General features: G+C 41.3%; 1 protein-coding gene across 2 annotated transcripts in view; it reads left to right on the forward strand.

The window, feature by feature from the left end:
- The window catches only part of lrp4 (low density lipoprotein receptor-related protein 4), a 108,471-nt gene that overhangs the window by 69,220 nt on the left and 20,556 nt on the right, over positions 1 to 18,695 (forward strand). For both annotated transcript variants that reach the window (XM_085460525.1, XM_085460535.1), the window contains exons 3-13: positions 628 to 744; positions 7,003 to 7,116; positions 7,225 to 7,341; positions 7,730 to 7,858; positions 12,524 to 12,643; positions 12,809 to 12,934; positions 13,637 to 13,762; positions 14,410 to 14,544; positions 15,540 to 15,665; positions 16,147 to 16,377; positions 18,236 to 18,392. In XM_085460525.1, coding sequence (XP_085316651.1) covers positions 628 to 744; positions 7,003 to 7,116; positions 7,225 to 7,341; positions 7,730 to 7,858; positions 12,524 to 12,643; positions 12,809 to 12,934; positions 13,637 to 13,762; positions 14,410 to 14,544; positions 15,540 to 15,665; positions 16,147 to 16,377; positions 18,236 to 18,392 — 1,498 coding nt within the window. The remainder of the gene's footprint in view (positions 1 to 627; positions 745 to 7,002; positions 7,117 to 7,224; positions 7,342 to 7,729; positions 7,859 to 12,523; positions 12,644 to 12,808; positions 12,935 to 13,636; positions 13,763 to 14,409; positions 14,545 to 15,539; positions 15,666 to 16,146; positions 16,378 to 18,235; positions 18,393 to 18,695) is intronic.

Consider the following 18,695-nt stretch of genomic DNA (forward strand, 5'->3'; position numbering starts at 1 on the left):
ATATTAGTTTTCATTTTGACAATTTTTATTTAAATTTAGTCGCAGTCTTTTGAATGAAATGTCATTTGATTTTCATCATAATCTAAGTTCTTTTAGTTTTATGGAGTAAAAAAAAATGTATTTAGCTGTGATAGTTGCTCCACACAGTTTACAAAGCGTCATTTGTTGACAACAAATGTATAATATGTCCATGTGTCTGCTCTTCTCTTCCTCACGAGTGCTGACATTTAGTGTTTTCATGAGAAACGTGGAGCATGGGAGCTAGTTTCCCAGGGGCAGATCAAATGTCCGTGTCTAACCGTACTGCTTAAGATTACTTCAGAATATTTTCATCTCGTTTTTATTCGTTGACAAAAGTGTGAATACATTTCATCGTAGTTTTTGTCCTCATGCATTACTTTTTATTTAGTTATTGTCTTGTAGTTGTCAGAAAAAGAGGACATTGACGCAAACTGTCAAAATTTATTGGTCAGCAACACTGCTTATAATATCCTCATAAAGACATTAGCACGTCCCATCCATGTTGTTTGAGTTTTTTTCTTTTGTGGTCCTCTTCTCTCAGCTGCTCAGTGTGTTTGTTTGTTTTCTCTGCTGACAGCCTTGTTGTCTGCTCTCGTTTACTTGCAGTGCTCCCCACCTGCTCACCGCTGGACTTCCACTGTGACAATGGCAAATGTATCCGTCGCTCTTGGGTGTGTGATGGAGACAACGACTGCGAGGATGACTCCGACGAACAAGACTGCCGTAAGTACACTTTGTCTTTCTTGAAAACACAAACAGTAGCAAAGACATACACTCGACCTGCTCCGTTTTACTCAAGGGGATGACTTATTAAAGTGAACAGATGTTTGAGGCAGCCATGTGCAATGAGGTGTTTGTTTAGAGTCTAAAAGCGTTGCCTGTCTGTTGCACTCACAAACACACGGGCAATCGCATGTGCACACGAAAACATTGTGGCAAAAGGTCAGCTCTCCCACGGTCACAGCACAAGACTTTGTTTGACCTTTGACTTTATTTTGCTCCTCTTTTGTTTTGAGGAGTTATTTGTGTTCTAAGTCGTGTGTTCTTGCTGAAGTATCCTCAGCTTCCTACCAGGCAGAATCGTGACAACACTTAAACTAAAAGGAAAAACCTGAAGCTTTGACCGCTACAGTGAGGGTATCTGTGGTCTCTGTGTTGCTATGTGAGACATTTTGCTTGATTTTGAGGACATTCTTGAGAGAGGAGGGTAATTTCTCTGTTCTCACTTCCGTCTTTTTTTTTAAAAAATGGGTTAATGCAGCCTTCAGAAAATTGTCAGATAAACATGATAAGGAAACCATCCTATTTTACTAACTCAACAATGTGCTTGCCCTTTTAACGAAGGTCAGTTTTAGATTCATTTGAGGTTAAGAATAGGAGTTGTGCTCTTTAAAAGAGGTCATCAGAAGTAGAGTACAACTGCTTGTCTGTGTGGGGTTTTTTTCTTCTTTATTTGAGGTGTGGCCAGTGGTCAGATTCTGAATCCACATTTAGTCTCTATATTTACCCCTGACAACTCAGAAGGCTCTGTGTGTGCAACCTGATCGGGGTGGATGCATGCTGCAGGCTGGACATTCTATCACAGCATCAGAAGCAAGTTCGGCGATTCAGTTCGATCAACTTTAACACTCTGTGCGGAGGACTGGAATAGTTACAAGCAGTGACATGTCCTTGATGGAGTCGACACATGGCAGTTAGGCAGTGTCCTTCAAGTAACTCACTTCTAGATCTGTGAAGGATCTTCCACCAACAACATGTTGCTTAAATTATACAATTCATATCAATTATTGGCGATTGTATTTTTTACTTTGGCCCCAATAAAAGTGGTATAAGGGTGACAATACCGAGAACTTGACATAGACCTCTTATGCTTCTTTGCAACCATAAACCTTCTTTCTTGGACTCAGCTACAGTAACTTTGATTGATTCACAGTTCATAATAATCCTGGTTGTTGTATATTTTGTTATTATGCCGCCTCTAAACCAGTTCTGAACAAGCCATTTAAAGAACTCTTCTTTTAAAATTGATCACCTAGGGGTGATCAATTTCAGCTTTTCTTCTGATTGGCTGCCCCTCAAAAACAGAACGTTAGGTGGGTGGGGCCCGGACAGATACTTCCTGCCAGAGCTGCAAGTATTTGAACTCACATTTATGCTGGGCTCATTATTTGAAACTTTATGATCATTCACCATTGTGGTAGAACTAGAAAAGTAGAAAAAACAAAATAAGGGCAAAAGTAACTCCACTTGATAATTCTGTACATCAGATCGGGAACAACTCGTCTTTCAGCATATTTTGGCTAATGTGGAATTAAGAGTAGATCACAAAATCTGTATTGTGATTCTGGCTCTGCAGAGGAGTGGTAGCTGGGTTGGGTAGGCTTTTGATGGAAGGTAGCTATTAATCAAAAGAAGGAACGTTTTTGCTTTTGGCTGGCTTAGTAAGCTTCTGACTCAGCAGGTTGGTAACTATAGATCAGAGTGACAGTCCTATTGGTAGCTCCTGGTCTTGGTAGCAGTAGCTTGAAACTGTGCGTCTTTAGTTTATACACATCAAAGGTTTTAACAGTATTGTAGTTCCATATATATTGGATATCAAAGATGACAATGACCTCATATCTTGATTGGGAACTGCTATTATAAATTCTGTATGGTAGAAATCTGGCCTTCCCATTTTGTTTTTATTTTAATGCAAGCGAGGCCTGTTTTTGTAAGAAAAAGTGATATATGACTAATGCTAGTGTTGGCTGGATAGCTTGATAACATGACGCATAGGGTCACGGTGATAGTAAATGAGGTTCATATTTTGGCAAGCAAAAGTGTATGAATATTTTTGCTCAGTTTGGTGTGTTTTCTTTTCATGTTGATTAAAAAATAAACTGGAACCACCTTCTTATGCTTTTGAAGTAGGGCTGCCACAAACGATTATTTTGATAGTCGACTAGTCACCGATTATTTTTGCGATTAGTCGACTAATCAGATCATCATCCATTGAACGTAAAAGTACAGCTTATTGCACCAGCAGCATCTGCTCTTATATAACTATCATTAGCTTACAGCTTTAAGTGTTTAAGGTCTGTGCTAACTAAAAATAAAGACAAGATGATAGTTAATTGAATTCTAATTAAATGTGCAGATTGTTTCGGTGGAGTTTAATAAACTCAGCCGATTTACTCAGGAACAAATAAAATACTGAAAAAAGCCAAACAATAACATTTTTAAGTTATCTAAGTGACTTGTATATGTTTAACCTGAGTAGGGCGGTGGGTTTGAAAACGATCTGCCGGGAGTCCGGTGCTCTCATGGCCCCCGGCTAGCTATCGAGCTAGTGGGTAACAGACGCCTCCGAAAACGTCGGAGCGCTTTTGAAAATATGTGGTGTCTTGATAAACTGAGCAGATATTTGAGGTTTACACAGCTACATTCTCGCCTGAAAATATGTTAAACGTTTATTTTGTGACCCAGAAAGAATAATAAGAGTAATATTAAAACTAACTAGCTGCCGCCATTGTTGACAACTGCGCTGGGCCGCGCTATGAATTCTGGGACACAGTTTCTTCTTCTTCGGGGTTTAACGGCAGCTGGCATCCTTGTACATGCAGTGCTGCCATCTTCTGTTTCAGTCCGTTATTACACTCTTAAATCCTGCTACTTATTCCTGCTTTTGGGATCTTACAAAGCTTCAAATGACGCGTCGACTATTAAATCAGTCGTCGACGATTTTGATAGTCGACGTAATCGTGACTAGTCGACTAATCGTGGCAGCCCTATTTTGAAGCCAATAAAATGAATATGTAACTCCCCACCAAACCACTAGCATTAAATCTGTAGAGCTAATCTGTTGATTGTAGCACTGAATCTTGTGAACCATTTGGTCACTCTAGCCAATTAAATGTTGGACATGTGCATAGGATTACAGGGACCATCTTGCTGTATTTAAATACAATAGAATCTGTTTAATGGCCTATGCACAGACGCCACTTTCACTGTTTTCTCAAAATTCAAGTAGTTTATAGGTGCAGCAAGTAGAGGATAGCTTGCGAATGATTTTTCTGTCACCTGGTGATTTCTCCTCCTCCTGTGCTGGCCCACATATAGCATGAGCAGCCAGACACTGAATCACTTACTGATGGGGGTGGGGGGTGTCTGTCTGCAATGAGGGTGCTATGAATTTTTCATCTTCATGCCCAGTAAATTTTCCTCCCTCCTCTGTTTCCCATACTTATTATTTCATGCTTCTTTCTTTCTCCATTTCTTTCCCCCTACCTGGTTTGGCTCTCCGTTCCCAATATGTGCTGGCCAGTATAGGTTTCTCCCTAAGATGAGGTGGTTTCATTGCATTATTTAGGCCTGGGGAGACAATCCTCCACGCTTGGCTGGAACCGAAGTAGCTGTCAAGATTTCAGACAAACATGGAGAGTGAGGTGTGCCTCGGTGCAGAGCAGTGTGTGTGTGTGTGTGTGTGTGTGTGTTAAAAAAGGGGTTTGAAATCTTGACGTTCAAAAGATATTTTAATCTGGCAAATAAATATTTCGACACCTGTCTCAGCTCATACGCACATGTAGAGAGCGTGGTATCGACTCCCAGTGCTCTTTGACTTTTGGCTGCTGTGTGAATGATGAGTTTCTTGAGGGCTTGTTGACCTCTGACCTTACTCTGTTTACTTCGCTTATGGGAAGGGAGCTAGAGCATGGGAGAGGCAGAGAATAGGGGGCAAATCAATTATTTTCTTGCAACCTGAATAATGGAACGAGTTTGATTGTCAATTGTCCAGGTAAAATTAAATTTTCATTGGAACCCACCAAAATACTTTTTTTTTTTAAGGGGGGGGGGGGGCGAACTGGCTGAGAGGAGACTGGTGGGGGCGAGGTCAGCGGAAATTTAGCAGTTGAATGAATAGCATGCTCATGAATGTTTAGTCTTAGATATTTATTTTAATACACTTGGCTCTGTATGATGTCACTGAGAGTAGATGGTCATTTAAGGCACACAGCCCTAAGCTTTGAGCATAAAAGCTCCACCCACCTGTTATGCGAATCTTCTGTTTGTGAAGGGCAGCCAATCAGAAGAGGATTGGCTTAAAGGGAGGGAAAATGGAGCTAAAACAACTAATTTTAGAAAGTGGATGATTTTGTAGTGTAAAGCAAGTTCCAATGATGAGTGTAATAATTCCCAAATGTAGAGGATCCCTGTCAGAACTTTCTAAATATGTCATGTTTTTATATGGAAAACATTCTAGAAAGATGCTTCCCTTTTGGATCTTTGTTAAACATTAATTTGGACCCAGATCATATATACGTGCAATGGCTCTGGGTTCTTATGTCATGTCACTCATCTGAGAAGTGAAGTGTGGTTCTCAGGTGTATTTGTGTGGTGCTATAATACTCTTGAGAAAAGATGAAAGCTTTCAGTGGAAAAAAGACGAGCGTTACCCTTTTCCTTTTTGTCGGGTCGTCTCTTCTGTGGGCGTCCTTCTGTTTTTGTCTCTTCTTATCTCTCTTGCTTTGTCGTAACTGTCTAACACTCACACACAGCAGTGATAAATTATAGATTGCCTACTGCCAGGGGCCAGACATCACTGGTTTTCTTTGGCAAACCTGTTTGCTCGGCTCCAGCCGTGCTTTGCCATCGACTGCAGCAGTAACGGTAGAAGGCGGCGCTTTGGAAGTGTGATGAAAGAAGCAAGGCGAACCAGTTGTTTCGATAAATGAAAGGGTATGAAAGTAAAACACTGTCACAGGGCTGAACTCTCACAAGAGGGAGTGATTTTGTCTCTCTGTTGTGTCAACTGTTTGTACGAATGACTAATGTTCCTTTTATCTCCAGTCTAAAGGTTAACTGCATAATGAAACACTTCCTAATGTACAGCCAGCACTATGTGTAATTAAGATATAAAGCATGCTGCTAGAGCTTGGTGAAAGAAATCAATCCAAAATTTGAGCTGGACTAGAAGAATATGCATTAAAGCAACTTTACAGCAGTGTGCCCACAACCATAATGCCTCAGAATCTGCCTCTAAGTCAGATAAAAGTGGGTTAAATCAGTAAAGTGTTCAGTTCTAACACACAGACAAACATACTTTAAATTATATTAGTAACAGACTATAAAATACCAAAATTTGACTGAAACACAAACTTCTTGGATGCTCTGTAATACAGAACAAGCCAGATTATCAAAACTATTTTTTAGTACCAGGCTGTAAACATGTTGCAGTTCTGTAAAGTTGGACGGGAGTGTTTGGGGGCCGTCTCGTTTTTGGAGCCCGTCCCAAGTAGTTGGTTGAGAAATGGCAGCTTTTGGCACATTCACGCTGGCTTCTTTTTCTGGTTCCTGCTTGAAATAACACATCCAGTCCTGGATTTTTAGACAAAAAAAAAAAGTTCTTCAGTTGCAGCTTCACAGCCTCTCTGAATGTTTCCTAACAAATAAGAAAGTAGCCTTTTTGTTAGCTTGGTATTTTTAGGTTGAAATGCAACGATCATTTTAAGGCTTTTATGCAGTTTGAGTAATAAATCAAACATTTGACTTTTTTCTTCCATGAAAGCTCGTCTCTATTAACATCCACTTTAACCATCATGTATCCAGCTAGAGCCAATTTTGGTTTTTTTTTATTTTTAAGGTTTTATTTTGTGCCTTTTGTGAGGTGTTGAAAATGTGCTTTGTAAAAGGAAATTTATTATAGCTGTAACACAGACCACTTTACACAACCTTATCGCTTACTGTGTTGCAATGCGTGTAAATTAGAGATTTTCATATTGAGCAACAAGACATTCAGCCTGAAAGCTTCACAGTCACAGACCTGCAGTGTTCTGAAAGATCCGCCTGTTTATGGAGGGCTTTTTTTTTTTCTGCACAGCTTTTTGCTCTTAGTTTGACTCAAAGAATTAGAGTTGCCCAGATTTCAGGGTAGCTTTAGTGTCTTTTCATTGTGTCTGTGTTATATGGTGTTCTGAAGTCTGTCACTTTTTTCTGCCTGCATAGCTCCCAGGGAGTGTGAGGAGGACGAGTTTCACTGTCAAAACGGCTACTGTATTCGCAGCCTCTGGCACTGTGATGGCGACAACGACTGTGGGGACAACAGTGATGAACAGTGTGGTGGGTACACACACAAAGAGGCTCACCTAAGCCCGAGCATGCAAGGCCTTTATTCATTCCGACAGTATTTGTAATAGTATATGAGCCTGTGTGTTCTTTCCATGGCAGACATGCGTAAATGCTCAGACAAGGAGTTCCGCTGCACGGACGGGAGTTGCATTGCTGAGCACTGGTACTGTGATGGAGACACGGACTGTAAAGATGGATCAGATGAGGAAAATTGCCGTAAGTTACTGAGAGAGTATGCACAAGCTTTGTTTTGTAGACACATTGACAGGCCAGCTTATATTTGTAGGGCATCATCCACGATAACTCAAGTCAGATCAGAGTGATGGTACACTGCAGCATGTAAAGTCAAAATTGTGGCCTCAGAAAGGGGCAAATATGCTTACCAGTAAAGCTGTATGTAAACCAAGATCTCACAGTAACAAGTTTACCCCAGACCATGTAAATGTGTTCACTGTCTCAATGTAGAGCTGAGCTTCTGCTTCATTTCATGTATAGTTTCTGACAGACTCAGCAAAGTAGCATCAAAACTTCAAAGTGCCTCCGACAGCCAACTGCTGCACCATCTTTTCCAGCATCTGTTTAACATGTCTGCGTGTCTGTGCAGCTTCAGATGTAATGACAGCCACCTGCAGCGTGGAGGAGTTCCAGTGCGCATATGGCCGCTGTATCCTGGACATCTACCACTGTGACGGAGATGATGACTGCGGAGACTGGTCGGATGAATCGGACTGCTGTGAGTTCCCCGTCGCATAGCTAGAAACACACCTGCAGCATTGTAGACGTCAGGGTCTAGTCTCAAACCTCCAGGGGGAAAAAAAGTGTACTTCTTAGACACCAATCCAAGTTTTGGGCAGAAGTAAAGATTTGACAGGAAACACACTCAGTGTTTAGCTAGGTGATCCAGACCAATCGTGCCTCTCCGGCTGGTGTAAAGAATTGCTGTCATCTGATTACACACACAGGCACAGATAAACATTTCTTAGGATCCCTGCCAGTGATCGTGGCTCTCACTAGACTGTGTTGTGCATGGTGGATGAAGGCAAAGCTCTTTCCGTTTTCTCTTCCCTCTCCTTCCTTTTATTCTCTGCCTTTCCTCTGAGTGCAACTCAGATTCATGTGTTACAGCTTCCTGCACTAGTTCAGCTGGAGTTTAAAAGTACATTAAAGGCTCATCTGAACAGGAAGTTTAACATCCATCATTTTTAGTGGTTACACCGACCGAGTCTGTTCCAAACTGGGCTCAGATACTGAACGCTGACAGTTAAAGCATGGTGCAGTATAGGGCTGCGCGATATGACCAAAATCTCATATCCCGATATAAGACATCTATCGTCCCGTGTTTTAACCGATGCATGAAACTATACATTTTAGACATAAGTTGTGAGTATTTATTACATGGCATGCTACGGGGAAAAGCCTGTTCTAACGTTTGAGTCTAAGATTTATTTTTTAGCATCTGGCGGCTCTTTTTTAATTCTCATCCGTAAATAATCTGCTCTTTCACGTGATTCAGTTTATTTTGAAAAATCTCAACAGGATCTTGAGCTTTATTGTGAAAGGTTTATGTAGAACATAAACAAGCGGACACGCGATGGTGTTACTGTCGTTGTTGCTAACCACAATGCATAAAAACAGGCGCTTGTCCGTCCGTAGTGTGGTTATATAAAATATAAGAGAAAGAGAGAACTTTAAGAAATTAATATAGCCACTACAGTGACCATCAAAACGATGAAAAAATATTGCCGTAAACAGTTTATTTTGCGACACCACGAAACAAATGATAGCGTAAAATGAAACGATAGACGTTTTTATATCGTCATCCGATATATATCGTTATAAAGTAAAGTAAAGTAAAGTTTATATCGAACAGCCCTAGTGCAGTAAAACATCTGTAAAAGAGATGCAGCATGTAACTGATGTTGCTTCAACTACTGGTTATTTTGATAATTTGACTTGAGTATTATTTGTTTTTGTCCATTAATACTAATAACAGAAAATGATGGCTGTCTAAGAATCAAATGATTTCCCATTTATAAGTGAGAATACATCTTGTGTAATTGCACTGAAGTTGTCCCAGAAGGTACTGAAACCACAAACAGCCATAAAGTTTCAGTCCATTTAACTCAAATTGGTCAAGGTGACACCTTTCACACCGCCAGCAGCTACCACTGCTCTACCTGCACCTGTTGCTCAAAGCAACCAAATATATGGTGGCCCTGAGAGGTCACACGGGCCGCAACTTAGGAAAACACCAACAAATATAAAAAAAAAAAAAAGAGGGAAAAAAATCACAAAATAAAATTAAAGTGTTTGTGGGGAAACATGAATGTGACGGACCATCTGCAGAAGTGACAGAAACCAAAGCGCTGAGAAGCTTAAAAGAAGCGCAGGGTTATCAAATGTATGTTTTAATCACATGAGTCATATAGTACTGTAGATACACATTTTCTTTCAGCCATTTACTGTTAGCTTGTCACTTCCATGATGTTTTTGTGTCCCCAGAAACACTAAAGAGCTGTTAGGAAGTGGCATTTTTGCCATAGTTGAGGTTGATAAGGTGGGTATTTTACCATTGGATTTGATGCAAAGTGACTCTACAGAAGAAGAAAAAAATGTGAATTGTTGATTCACTGTCTGTAATCTTGAAAGCTGATTCTTTGATAATAGTGTTTATGTGTTGTAAGAAAGGCCCTCTGGTAGCTGCACGAAAATTGAGCTTCATTGTAAAACACTGAGTGCTGATTTCACATCCCGACGTTCTGTTGATGGCAGGTTGGGCTCAGGAACAGCTGTTGCTCGACAGCCTGTGTCATAACTGGAAAGCACTCTGTTAGATCTGTGCTGTCACTGTATCTCTCTCTCTTTCTCGATCACACGCACCCACACACACACACGCTCACACACACACACGCAGAGGGAAGCCACAGTCCTGACATAGACTATCATGTTTCGTTCGCCTCGCTCCAGAGACGCTGCCTGCTGCTGACTAATCTCTCGGCTTCTCCCCTCCCTGTTCCCTTGTCTCCGATTTCTCACGTTCATTTGCTCATCATCTTTTAACTGCCCACCACATCCAGCTCTTTCACAGACACATGCGCTCGAGCCCAGTGGTTTCCCCCCACTTTGATGTGTTTATCTGCAGCGCAATAAGCACGGCTTCAAAGTTTTGCAACATCGTTTGATCATCTGTAAGGTCAAATTATTCAACTGAGCAGCTCTCTGTTTTTTCCTCTCATCTCCTCCCACATCCAGGTTTTTTAATTGCTGCCTCACTTTTGAAGTGTCGAACTTTTTTCGAAAGTTGAGCTGGCATCAAAGCGTATTTGAAAGGGGGGGGGGAAAGCACAAAAGGGGCAGCAGAAAGACCTTAAGAAATACTTTAGATAACTGTGTGTAGGAAATACAGAGGCACATAACAGATCTAAATGAACAAAGTGTTGTTCAAGGTTTGTTTCAGGTCCTCGCTGATGATTGCGTGTCCCCTGTGGCTGTCCTTCACTCTCACACTGCCTGTTATTCTTCCTGTTTTATTTATTTATTTCTGACTCAGAATGGTTCAGGGCGAGAGCGTTCTTTTTTTCTTTTTAGTAATTTAAGTCCTAGTAAATTCTGTTTTATGCTGTAGTTTGTACACAAACACACACACACACACTTAGACAGAGAAGGCATTTCTGAGAGGCATAAGACAGCCCATCCTCAGACAGCATTCCTTGGCACGGACTCTCCAGACACATGAAGGGCGCTTTGTTAGAGAAGTCGACACTCTCTCTCACTCCCTCTCTCCCCCTTATGTGAATACACACACACACACCCAAAAGAGATCACACTTGCAAGCCTCGTTACCACTGATGCCGCTTTGGGCTGCGTGGCTGAGCAGATGAAAGAGCTCAGTTGCTGTTTTTGTGTGCATGTGTGCGCGAGGGAGAGAATAAGAGATAGACAAGAAAAGGGGGGATGAATCATTTGGGTGTGTGCGCGGGTGTCGGTGTGCTAGTTGGTGTCCCACGCTAATTCCCTTGGCCAATAAGTCTCTCTCTCTCAGCTTCTCTCTTGTGGGAAAGCCACCTGCTGTTTTGATCGTTTCTTGCCCAGCTGACAGGCCTGCACAGCGTTGCTAGAAACTGTCTTGACTCACATGCCTGCTGTAGCTTCGATGGGAGCCGACTCGTCCTGTCATGAGGAAACGCGTCGAAGAAATACACACACGCTCACACACGGATGAAGGGTTTAAGATGCTTATGTCTGATTCAGCTTTAATCTTCTCATCCACCTCCGTCGTCATCTGCTGCCAGTTTGAGCTTCACTTTGATCTGATCACATGTAGCGATGATGGTGGGTGATTTAAAGGTGGGACATTTATGATCTCCGCTTAGAGATGATCATGCAGCAGCTTAAGTAAGCAGATCTAATTACTATATGTGGGAAAAGTAATATATGTTTAGGTATGTGGAATGCGCTCAGAGAAGATAGAGTAAAAATGTTTATTCTGTGATCTTGTGACAAAACTTTCACTCTTCAAAGGTGCATAAGTGGGATCAGACATGGTGCAAACTTGTAGATGACTTACTTTTCCAAAATAAACAAAAGGGTACCAAAAGAGACCTGATCTGAATAGACTAAAAGGTAATGGGATCGAAATTTGGTCAACCTGAACACACCACAATGCTTGTTAGTATGTGTCATTATCTGTCGATGAACCTGTGATTGCTGATATATTTGCAGAGTTGTGGTTGCAGAACGACCTCTCGGAAGTATGGAGAAACAATAAGAGGGCTACTTTAGCCAGAGAAGGTGCTCTGACAGTGAACTAGTGCTTTGTTATGCAATACTTGACAGCATTTGTACCATGTCAGTTCTGCGTGGCACTGCATTTGTGGCAGAACAAATTTCCATCAGTGTCTTTGTATGACTGTAGCTGAATACAGCAGGAATGAAGAAAAGCACCACCTTGAGGCGCTACTGAGCATTTGTGGCGTGCAAGTAAAGTACAAATACGCAAAAAAAGAACTCCGCTGACAGCTAAGGTGACCTATCCGCTGTCGCTAGTCTCACTTTGTGTCGTCACTATGCAGGATTTTTAGAACTTTATCCCACATGTTGAGACAGCATCTTACATGTTTCTTGGCCCTCATCAAATTAAAACATGCAAGTCTCACACAAAAGGCATGACTCAAAAAGGTGATTATTTAATAAGAAATTAAACAGCTGGACTTACCAGTGGTTATAATACAGGGATGTTCAAAGACTGTCATACCATTAAAAACGAGCCTCCTTTTCATGCTTGCTATAGCAAGGAAGTGGACCTGTAACCTGCACAGTTTGTGTATATTTTTATATATTTTTTAGATTTATATATAACTCCAGGCTAAATCAGTTATATATATGTGTGTTTATTTAGCTTCACATCAGCCATGCAGATCAGTGGAATTCATGTGCAGCAGCGGGATGTGCATCAATGCTGCATGGAGGTGCGATGGCGAGCACGACTGTGACGACCGTTCAGATGAGAAGAACTGCAGTGAGTAGCCGGTGTCCAGAATTAATGAACAAATCAGTTAAAAATTAATCATTTCTTCTTTTTCCGTCATTATTTCAAAAAAGCATTCACCCATAATGACTGAAGTCCTAATGACTGATCTAAAACTATAAGAGTAATATATATGTTTATGTGCGTCTCCTGCAGCCACGTCCATGTGCACGGCCGACCAGTTCCGCTGTGGAACTGGACGCTGTGTCCGGTTGTCATGGAGATGCGATGGCGAGGACGACTGTTCGGATCGCAGCGATGAAGAGGGCTGTGAGAAAACTGGTAAGGCTCTGGTTGTTATCTTGTTTTCAGCCGCTAAAAATAGTACAAGCTTCAACAGTAACCATGACAACAGCTCTGAACAGCCCTCTGCTGAGAAACTTCTCTGTTGGGAAACACAGTTGCATTTTAAAAAAAGGAAAAAAGTTCAGTTTTTTTTTTTCTTTTTTGGTCTGTTCCTTCACTGTGCTGTGGAAAGACGAACCGCAGAGACAGGCCTGTGTATTGTGATTAAAATAACAGTGAACAGGCAGCGAGGGGGAAAAAGCTAGATGGAAACTTTTTATTCTGTTTTTGGATACTATCCACCAATAAAAGGAAGCATGGCGATAAAGAAGTTCAGCTTTGCAGGAAACCTGTGAATACCTGAAATGTTTCTTTTATTGCTCATCACACCATTTTATTCATATTTAATGATCTATTCAAATCCATTGTGTCATTTTTAAACCTGCTTATGTGCATCATAGTCCATGCACAGTCACCTGTTGTTCATGCTTGCATGTTACATAGGGTACACACGCACACACAACATTAAATACGTACATACATGGGACTTAAACCACAACAGGGAATTAAAGACATGGCAGGCAACTGACTGTCACAACCATAGCACATACTATTTAGATATTTAAGGGAGAACTACTTGGATAAATATGGCGTAGAAAAGTGTTTCACTTATCAGATCTGTGTTGTATCTCCTCACAGACAGTCCTCCATGTGCCCCTGATCAGTTCCAGTGTGGGAATGGCCGTTGTATAGGCCTGCGGAAGGTTTGCAATGAGGTCAATGATTGTGGTGACGGGACTGATGAACACCCACACCATGACTGCCGTAAGTGTAAGAATGGTGACATCGGCATCTGGACACCAATATGACGATTACATAATAGTTTAAAGAGTTTAAAGGCAGATAGCAATGACGACATTTGGTATCCAGTGCATCAGTCGATAGTTTTTTTTCTTTAGACACAAGAATGATAAACAGATTTACCTAACATTTGTTATGTGAAGTTATATATGAGTCCTTACTAAGATAATATTAAATTGTAGAAATGATCTTATTTTATTGTTACAATAAATTATGGAACACTGGTAACATGTTTGAAGGATGTTTCTGTGTCTTCTCTTTACTTTTTACATTTATTGGTCTGCCATTATAAATACAAATACCGATTTCATCAAGGTAAAATGTAGTCCTAATGCTGACTCGGTGAGATGACGCTGTCAACAGAAACCATTGGAACAGCTGAGGGTGTATAATAAATGCTCACATAAATTTTAACAGCAGTTTATACTGTATATGTTGACCTGGGCCAGCCTGATTGCCATCGCCATCCACGGGCCTAGCTGCTTGTGTGTCTAAAATATTTTAAGGCCCAACAGTAGATGAGTCAGACACTTTTTATAGTGTGCGGCTGTATTTATACTGAGCTAGGATGCTGTGTTTATGTTCCTGTAATGTTTCTGTGTTGTGCGCAGGGCCACGCTCCAACGAGGGCAACTGTAACCAGAATAACGGAGGCTGCTCCCAGAAGTGTCAGATGGTGAGAGGACTGGTCCAGTGCACCTGTCACACTGGATACCGACTGATGGACGACGGCAAAACCTGCCAGGGTAACACTGGCTTGCTTGCTTGCGCGTGTGTGTGTGTTGGAGAGAGAGACAGCAGAGTGAAAGTGAGTGAGCAGGTTGTAGCAAGTGTTAATATTCATGACCTCTGCAGAGTTTGACAATTGGCCAGTTGCTACTTTGTGTTAAACATCTGATAGCTTCACTGACTTCCTACATGTGACAGTGCTTTGAGAATTGTTCTCAGTTTGCTACAACTCTACTCCCTCACTCCACTCATTCAACGTGCACTTCTTTTATAGCCTGAAGATGGTCTTTTGGAAATTGGTAATATAATTTACACATTAGGAACTAAACCAGTCATATAATTTGGTTAAGCTAAGCCTTTTCTTTTGCCAAGCATAGATGATTAAATTGTACAGAGAGACTCCAAGCTATCAACTGAATTAGAGGTGTCTGGGGAAAACGAATCAACAAATAAGCAACCAACCCAAAACTGAAAGTAGAATACAGATCCTGACTGAGTGAATTAAGCAAACCTATAAAAACTACAACTTTGCTCTACTTGTCCTGCCTTTAACTTCCTAAATACGGCCAGGGATTGAAGTTCATTAGTCCAGTCAGTCAGTTTTGCAATTTGTTAGCAGGGTTGTTTTCCAAAAGTATGAAGAAATTTCGCTGGAATTTCACAAGAATTTTCTCTTTGGGCTGGAAAGTTATTGATGACTGTTTGGTCTTCTTCTAATCTTGGATTTCTGCCACTAGCTAAACATTTTATTTGCCAGAACTTCCAAATCATGAAGATACATTCAAATCTACTCGATGTATTTTTTCCAGCTTCCAACAGTTAGTGTGCATGCATGTTGTGAAACTGATTTAGATAAAGGCTTGAAAACTAAAATGATGTACATATGCTCCAAAAGCATCAATGAATTTTCCCTTTCTGCACAATGTGTGACATTGTTAATACTGTGGGAGATAAGACACCAACATCTATATGTCCCTCCCCTCCCTTCTTCTGTCTCTGTGGTCTGTTCCAGATGTGGATGAGTGTGCTGAAGAAGGCTACTGCAGTCAGGGCTGTACCAACACAGAGGGGGGCTTCCAGTGCTGGTGTGTTCAGGGCTACGAGCTCCGACCTGACAAGCGCAGCTGCAAAGCTCTGGGTACGAATGACTGGACTGTGTTTCATCCCTGACATGTGACCGCAGAGAGCTGTCGTGGTTTGACTTCTAATAAAAGTACAGTTGCATAGTGTTTGTACGTGTTTCAGCAGTAACTATATCCGCTGCTCTGTTGCCGGGTCTTGGACTTGCATTGAGGTCACCTCATTCGGAGGGTCTGGACTCAATTTAGATATGCTGCATAGGTAGAGGGCAGACCTGGTGCAGCAGCACATCAATCTGCTGCGGTCCAGAGTTAAATGCAGGTCAGACATGTCTGTCACACAGCTGCTGCAACCCAGACCTTTATATCCAGTCAGATTAATGCTTTGTCTCATTTAAAGTGACCTTTTGTCCTAACTGAATTTTCTTTATCTCTCTTGTGTGTAGTTACTTGCCAATTTTAACCTGCTAACCTTTGCTTCTCCTTTTCACTTTAACACACGTCAACTCCATTCACGTCCCTCTTTCTTCCTCCCTTTAGGTCCCGAGCCAGTGCTGCTGTTTGCCAACCGCATCGATATCCGTCAGGTTTTGCCACATCGCTCCGAGTACACCTTGCTGCTCAACAACCTGGAAAACGCCATCGCTCTGGACTTCCATCATAGTCTTGAACTAGTCTTCTGGTCAGATGTGACTCTGGACCGCATCATGAAAGCTAACCTCAACGGCTCCAATGTGGAGGAGGTCGTCTCCACCGGTCTGGAGAGCCCAGGTGGGTACAACAGCTAATGGGATGCAGGTTCAGATGTAGGACAACAGACTCATTTATCATGTTTCCAATTTATTGGACTCTGCTGCTTTCTGTCCAACTATACTCTGCCCCACTCTACTTCATTCATCACCTTATTCATAAATGAGTTAAGCAACATAACATCAATACTGGTGAAACTTGAAAGTCTTTGGTGCTTTCTTCTTGTCTTTTTAATTTATAGTTTCTCTCTGGTTCCTTTATTTCTAACCTTGACCCTCCTTTTCTATTTCAATCTGTGTTTTTTGTATACATATTTGTGTTCGTTACATTTTGTCTTATTCTGTCATATTTAATCTCTTTCACCACTAAATTTTCTAAAAAAAACATTATTTGCTTTCTTTAAAGTTAAAAGGATCATCATCTAGCACACGTGTTGTGCATGTAGCTAGAGTCATATTAGATTTATCTTAGCCTACCATAATCGCTTAAAACAGAGAAAAGGCTAGCCTGACAGGCTTACAACTCACCAGCTAACACACTGTATCTTATGTATTTAACTTGTCCTAGTAGTATCAGTTATGCAGTTTTTATTTCATAATCATGATTTATTCTTTCTACTGATACAGTAGTATCGTGATTCTCGCTGTACCAGAGGTTAGCTGTGATTACAGTCAGGCTACAAAGGCAAATCTGCTGCTACATCCTTTCTTGATTTTGTTTTGATTTTTTTGCTACATCATGACATTGATTTAGCTGGTTTTAAAGCTGCACTAGTGACACCACAATGTCTTGCTAGCTAAAGCGTTTGAACCTGAGAGGCAGATGATGTCTGAACAGGTTGTATGAGTCGGTTTTAGAGAAAGAAAAAAAAAAAACATGGAAAGGAGTAATTTGCCTAATAGTTTTGTTTAATTGGCTTAAAAAGTCCACATCTATATTAGTTTTTAATTGTTATGAATTCAGTTTATTTACACAGCAATTCAATTAAATTCAGTTTTATTTATACTGCGCCAAATCACAGCAACACTTGCCTCAAGGTGCTCAAGGTGTAAGGTAGTAATACATAAAGAGAAAAAAACAACAATCATATGACCCCCTATGAGTAAGCACTTTGGTAACATTGGGAAGGAAAAAATCCCTTTTAACAGGAAGAAACCTCCGGCCGTCCATCTGCCGCGACTGGTATGATATGCAAATTGGCTCAAGAGTTGGCAGTTTGTCTTGTAATTGGAAGTTTGCCGGTTCGAGTCCCGGCTCGGACAGTCTCGGTCGTTATGTCCTTGGGCAAGACCCTTCAACTACCGCCTGCTGGTGATGGCCAGAGGGGCCGATGGCGCGATATGGCAGCCTCGCTTCTGTCTGTCTGCCCCAGGGCAGCTGTGGCTACAACTGTAGCTGCCTCCACCAGTGTGTGAATGTGAGAGTGAATGAATAGTGGAATTGTAAAGCGCTTTGAGGGTCTCAAAAAGCGCTATATAAATGCAATCCATTATTATTATTGTTATTATTATTTTTCACACCATTTGGCTTCAGTCCAACAGAGGTCCTTCAACCCACTCATCAAGAAATAGTTCTGCACCTTGATCCCAGTAAATCCACAACTTTGACTTTGTTCACTGGATTTTTTTTTTTGAGATTTATAAAAAGAGACATTATAATAGGTGATGAAGGTTTATTAGATTAACTATTAGCAAGATGATAGATGTTCTACCAGCAGAACACTTTCAAAAATAAGAACTAACAGCTACACAAATAATTATCAGACAATGCAAATTGAAAAAGCTAGAGTATGCATTGCTTGTGTCTACTTGTAACATTAGTAACAAAATATTGGTTCATACTTAAACCAAACTCAGAATGTTCTTCTCTCCTTTTAAAGGTGGACTGGCCATAGACTGGATCCATGACAAGTTATACTGGACAGACTCTGGGACGTCCCGTATTGAGGTGGCAAACCTGGATGGGACACACCGCAAAGTACTGATCTGGCAGAACATGGAGAAGCCCAGAGCCATTGCACTGCACCCCATAGAGGGGTACGAGTCCAAACACACGCACGCACATGCAGTCTATAATTCACCACAGATGTACACACACTCATATATACATATCCCCTCTGGATGTGTCCCAGTTGTAGTGTAGCAGCAGAGCAGGGATTAACGTTTGGCGGCACAGCCATACCCACAGGCAAGCATCTGTGTGGAACAAGTCTTTCATGAAAGGGGCAGCAGCTAAGTGTGTTTTCTTCCTAGCTTTCATGAGCTGCAGTGGCAAGAGAGAGTTTTGGATGAACCCCCAGAGAAATATAAAGCTAGAAAACTCATTCAGCTTATTAGGTT

This window comes from Copadichromis virginalis, linkage group LG1 (assembly GCF_057382275.1).
Source record: "Copadichromis virginalis isolate Kocher_CV1m ecotype Utaka linkage group LG1, C_Virginalis_male_GT1.1, whole genome shotgun sequence".
Classification (NCBI taxonomy): domain Eukaryota; kingdom Metazoa; phylum Chordata; class Actinopteri; order Cichliformes; family Cichlidae; genus Copadichromis; species Copadichromis virginalis.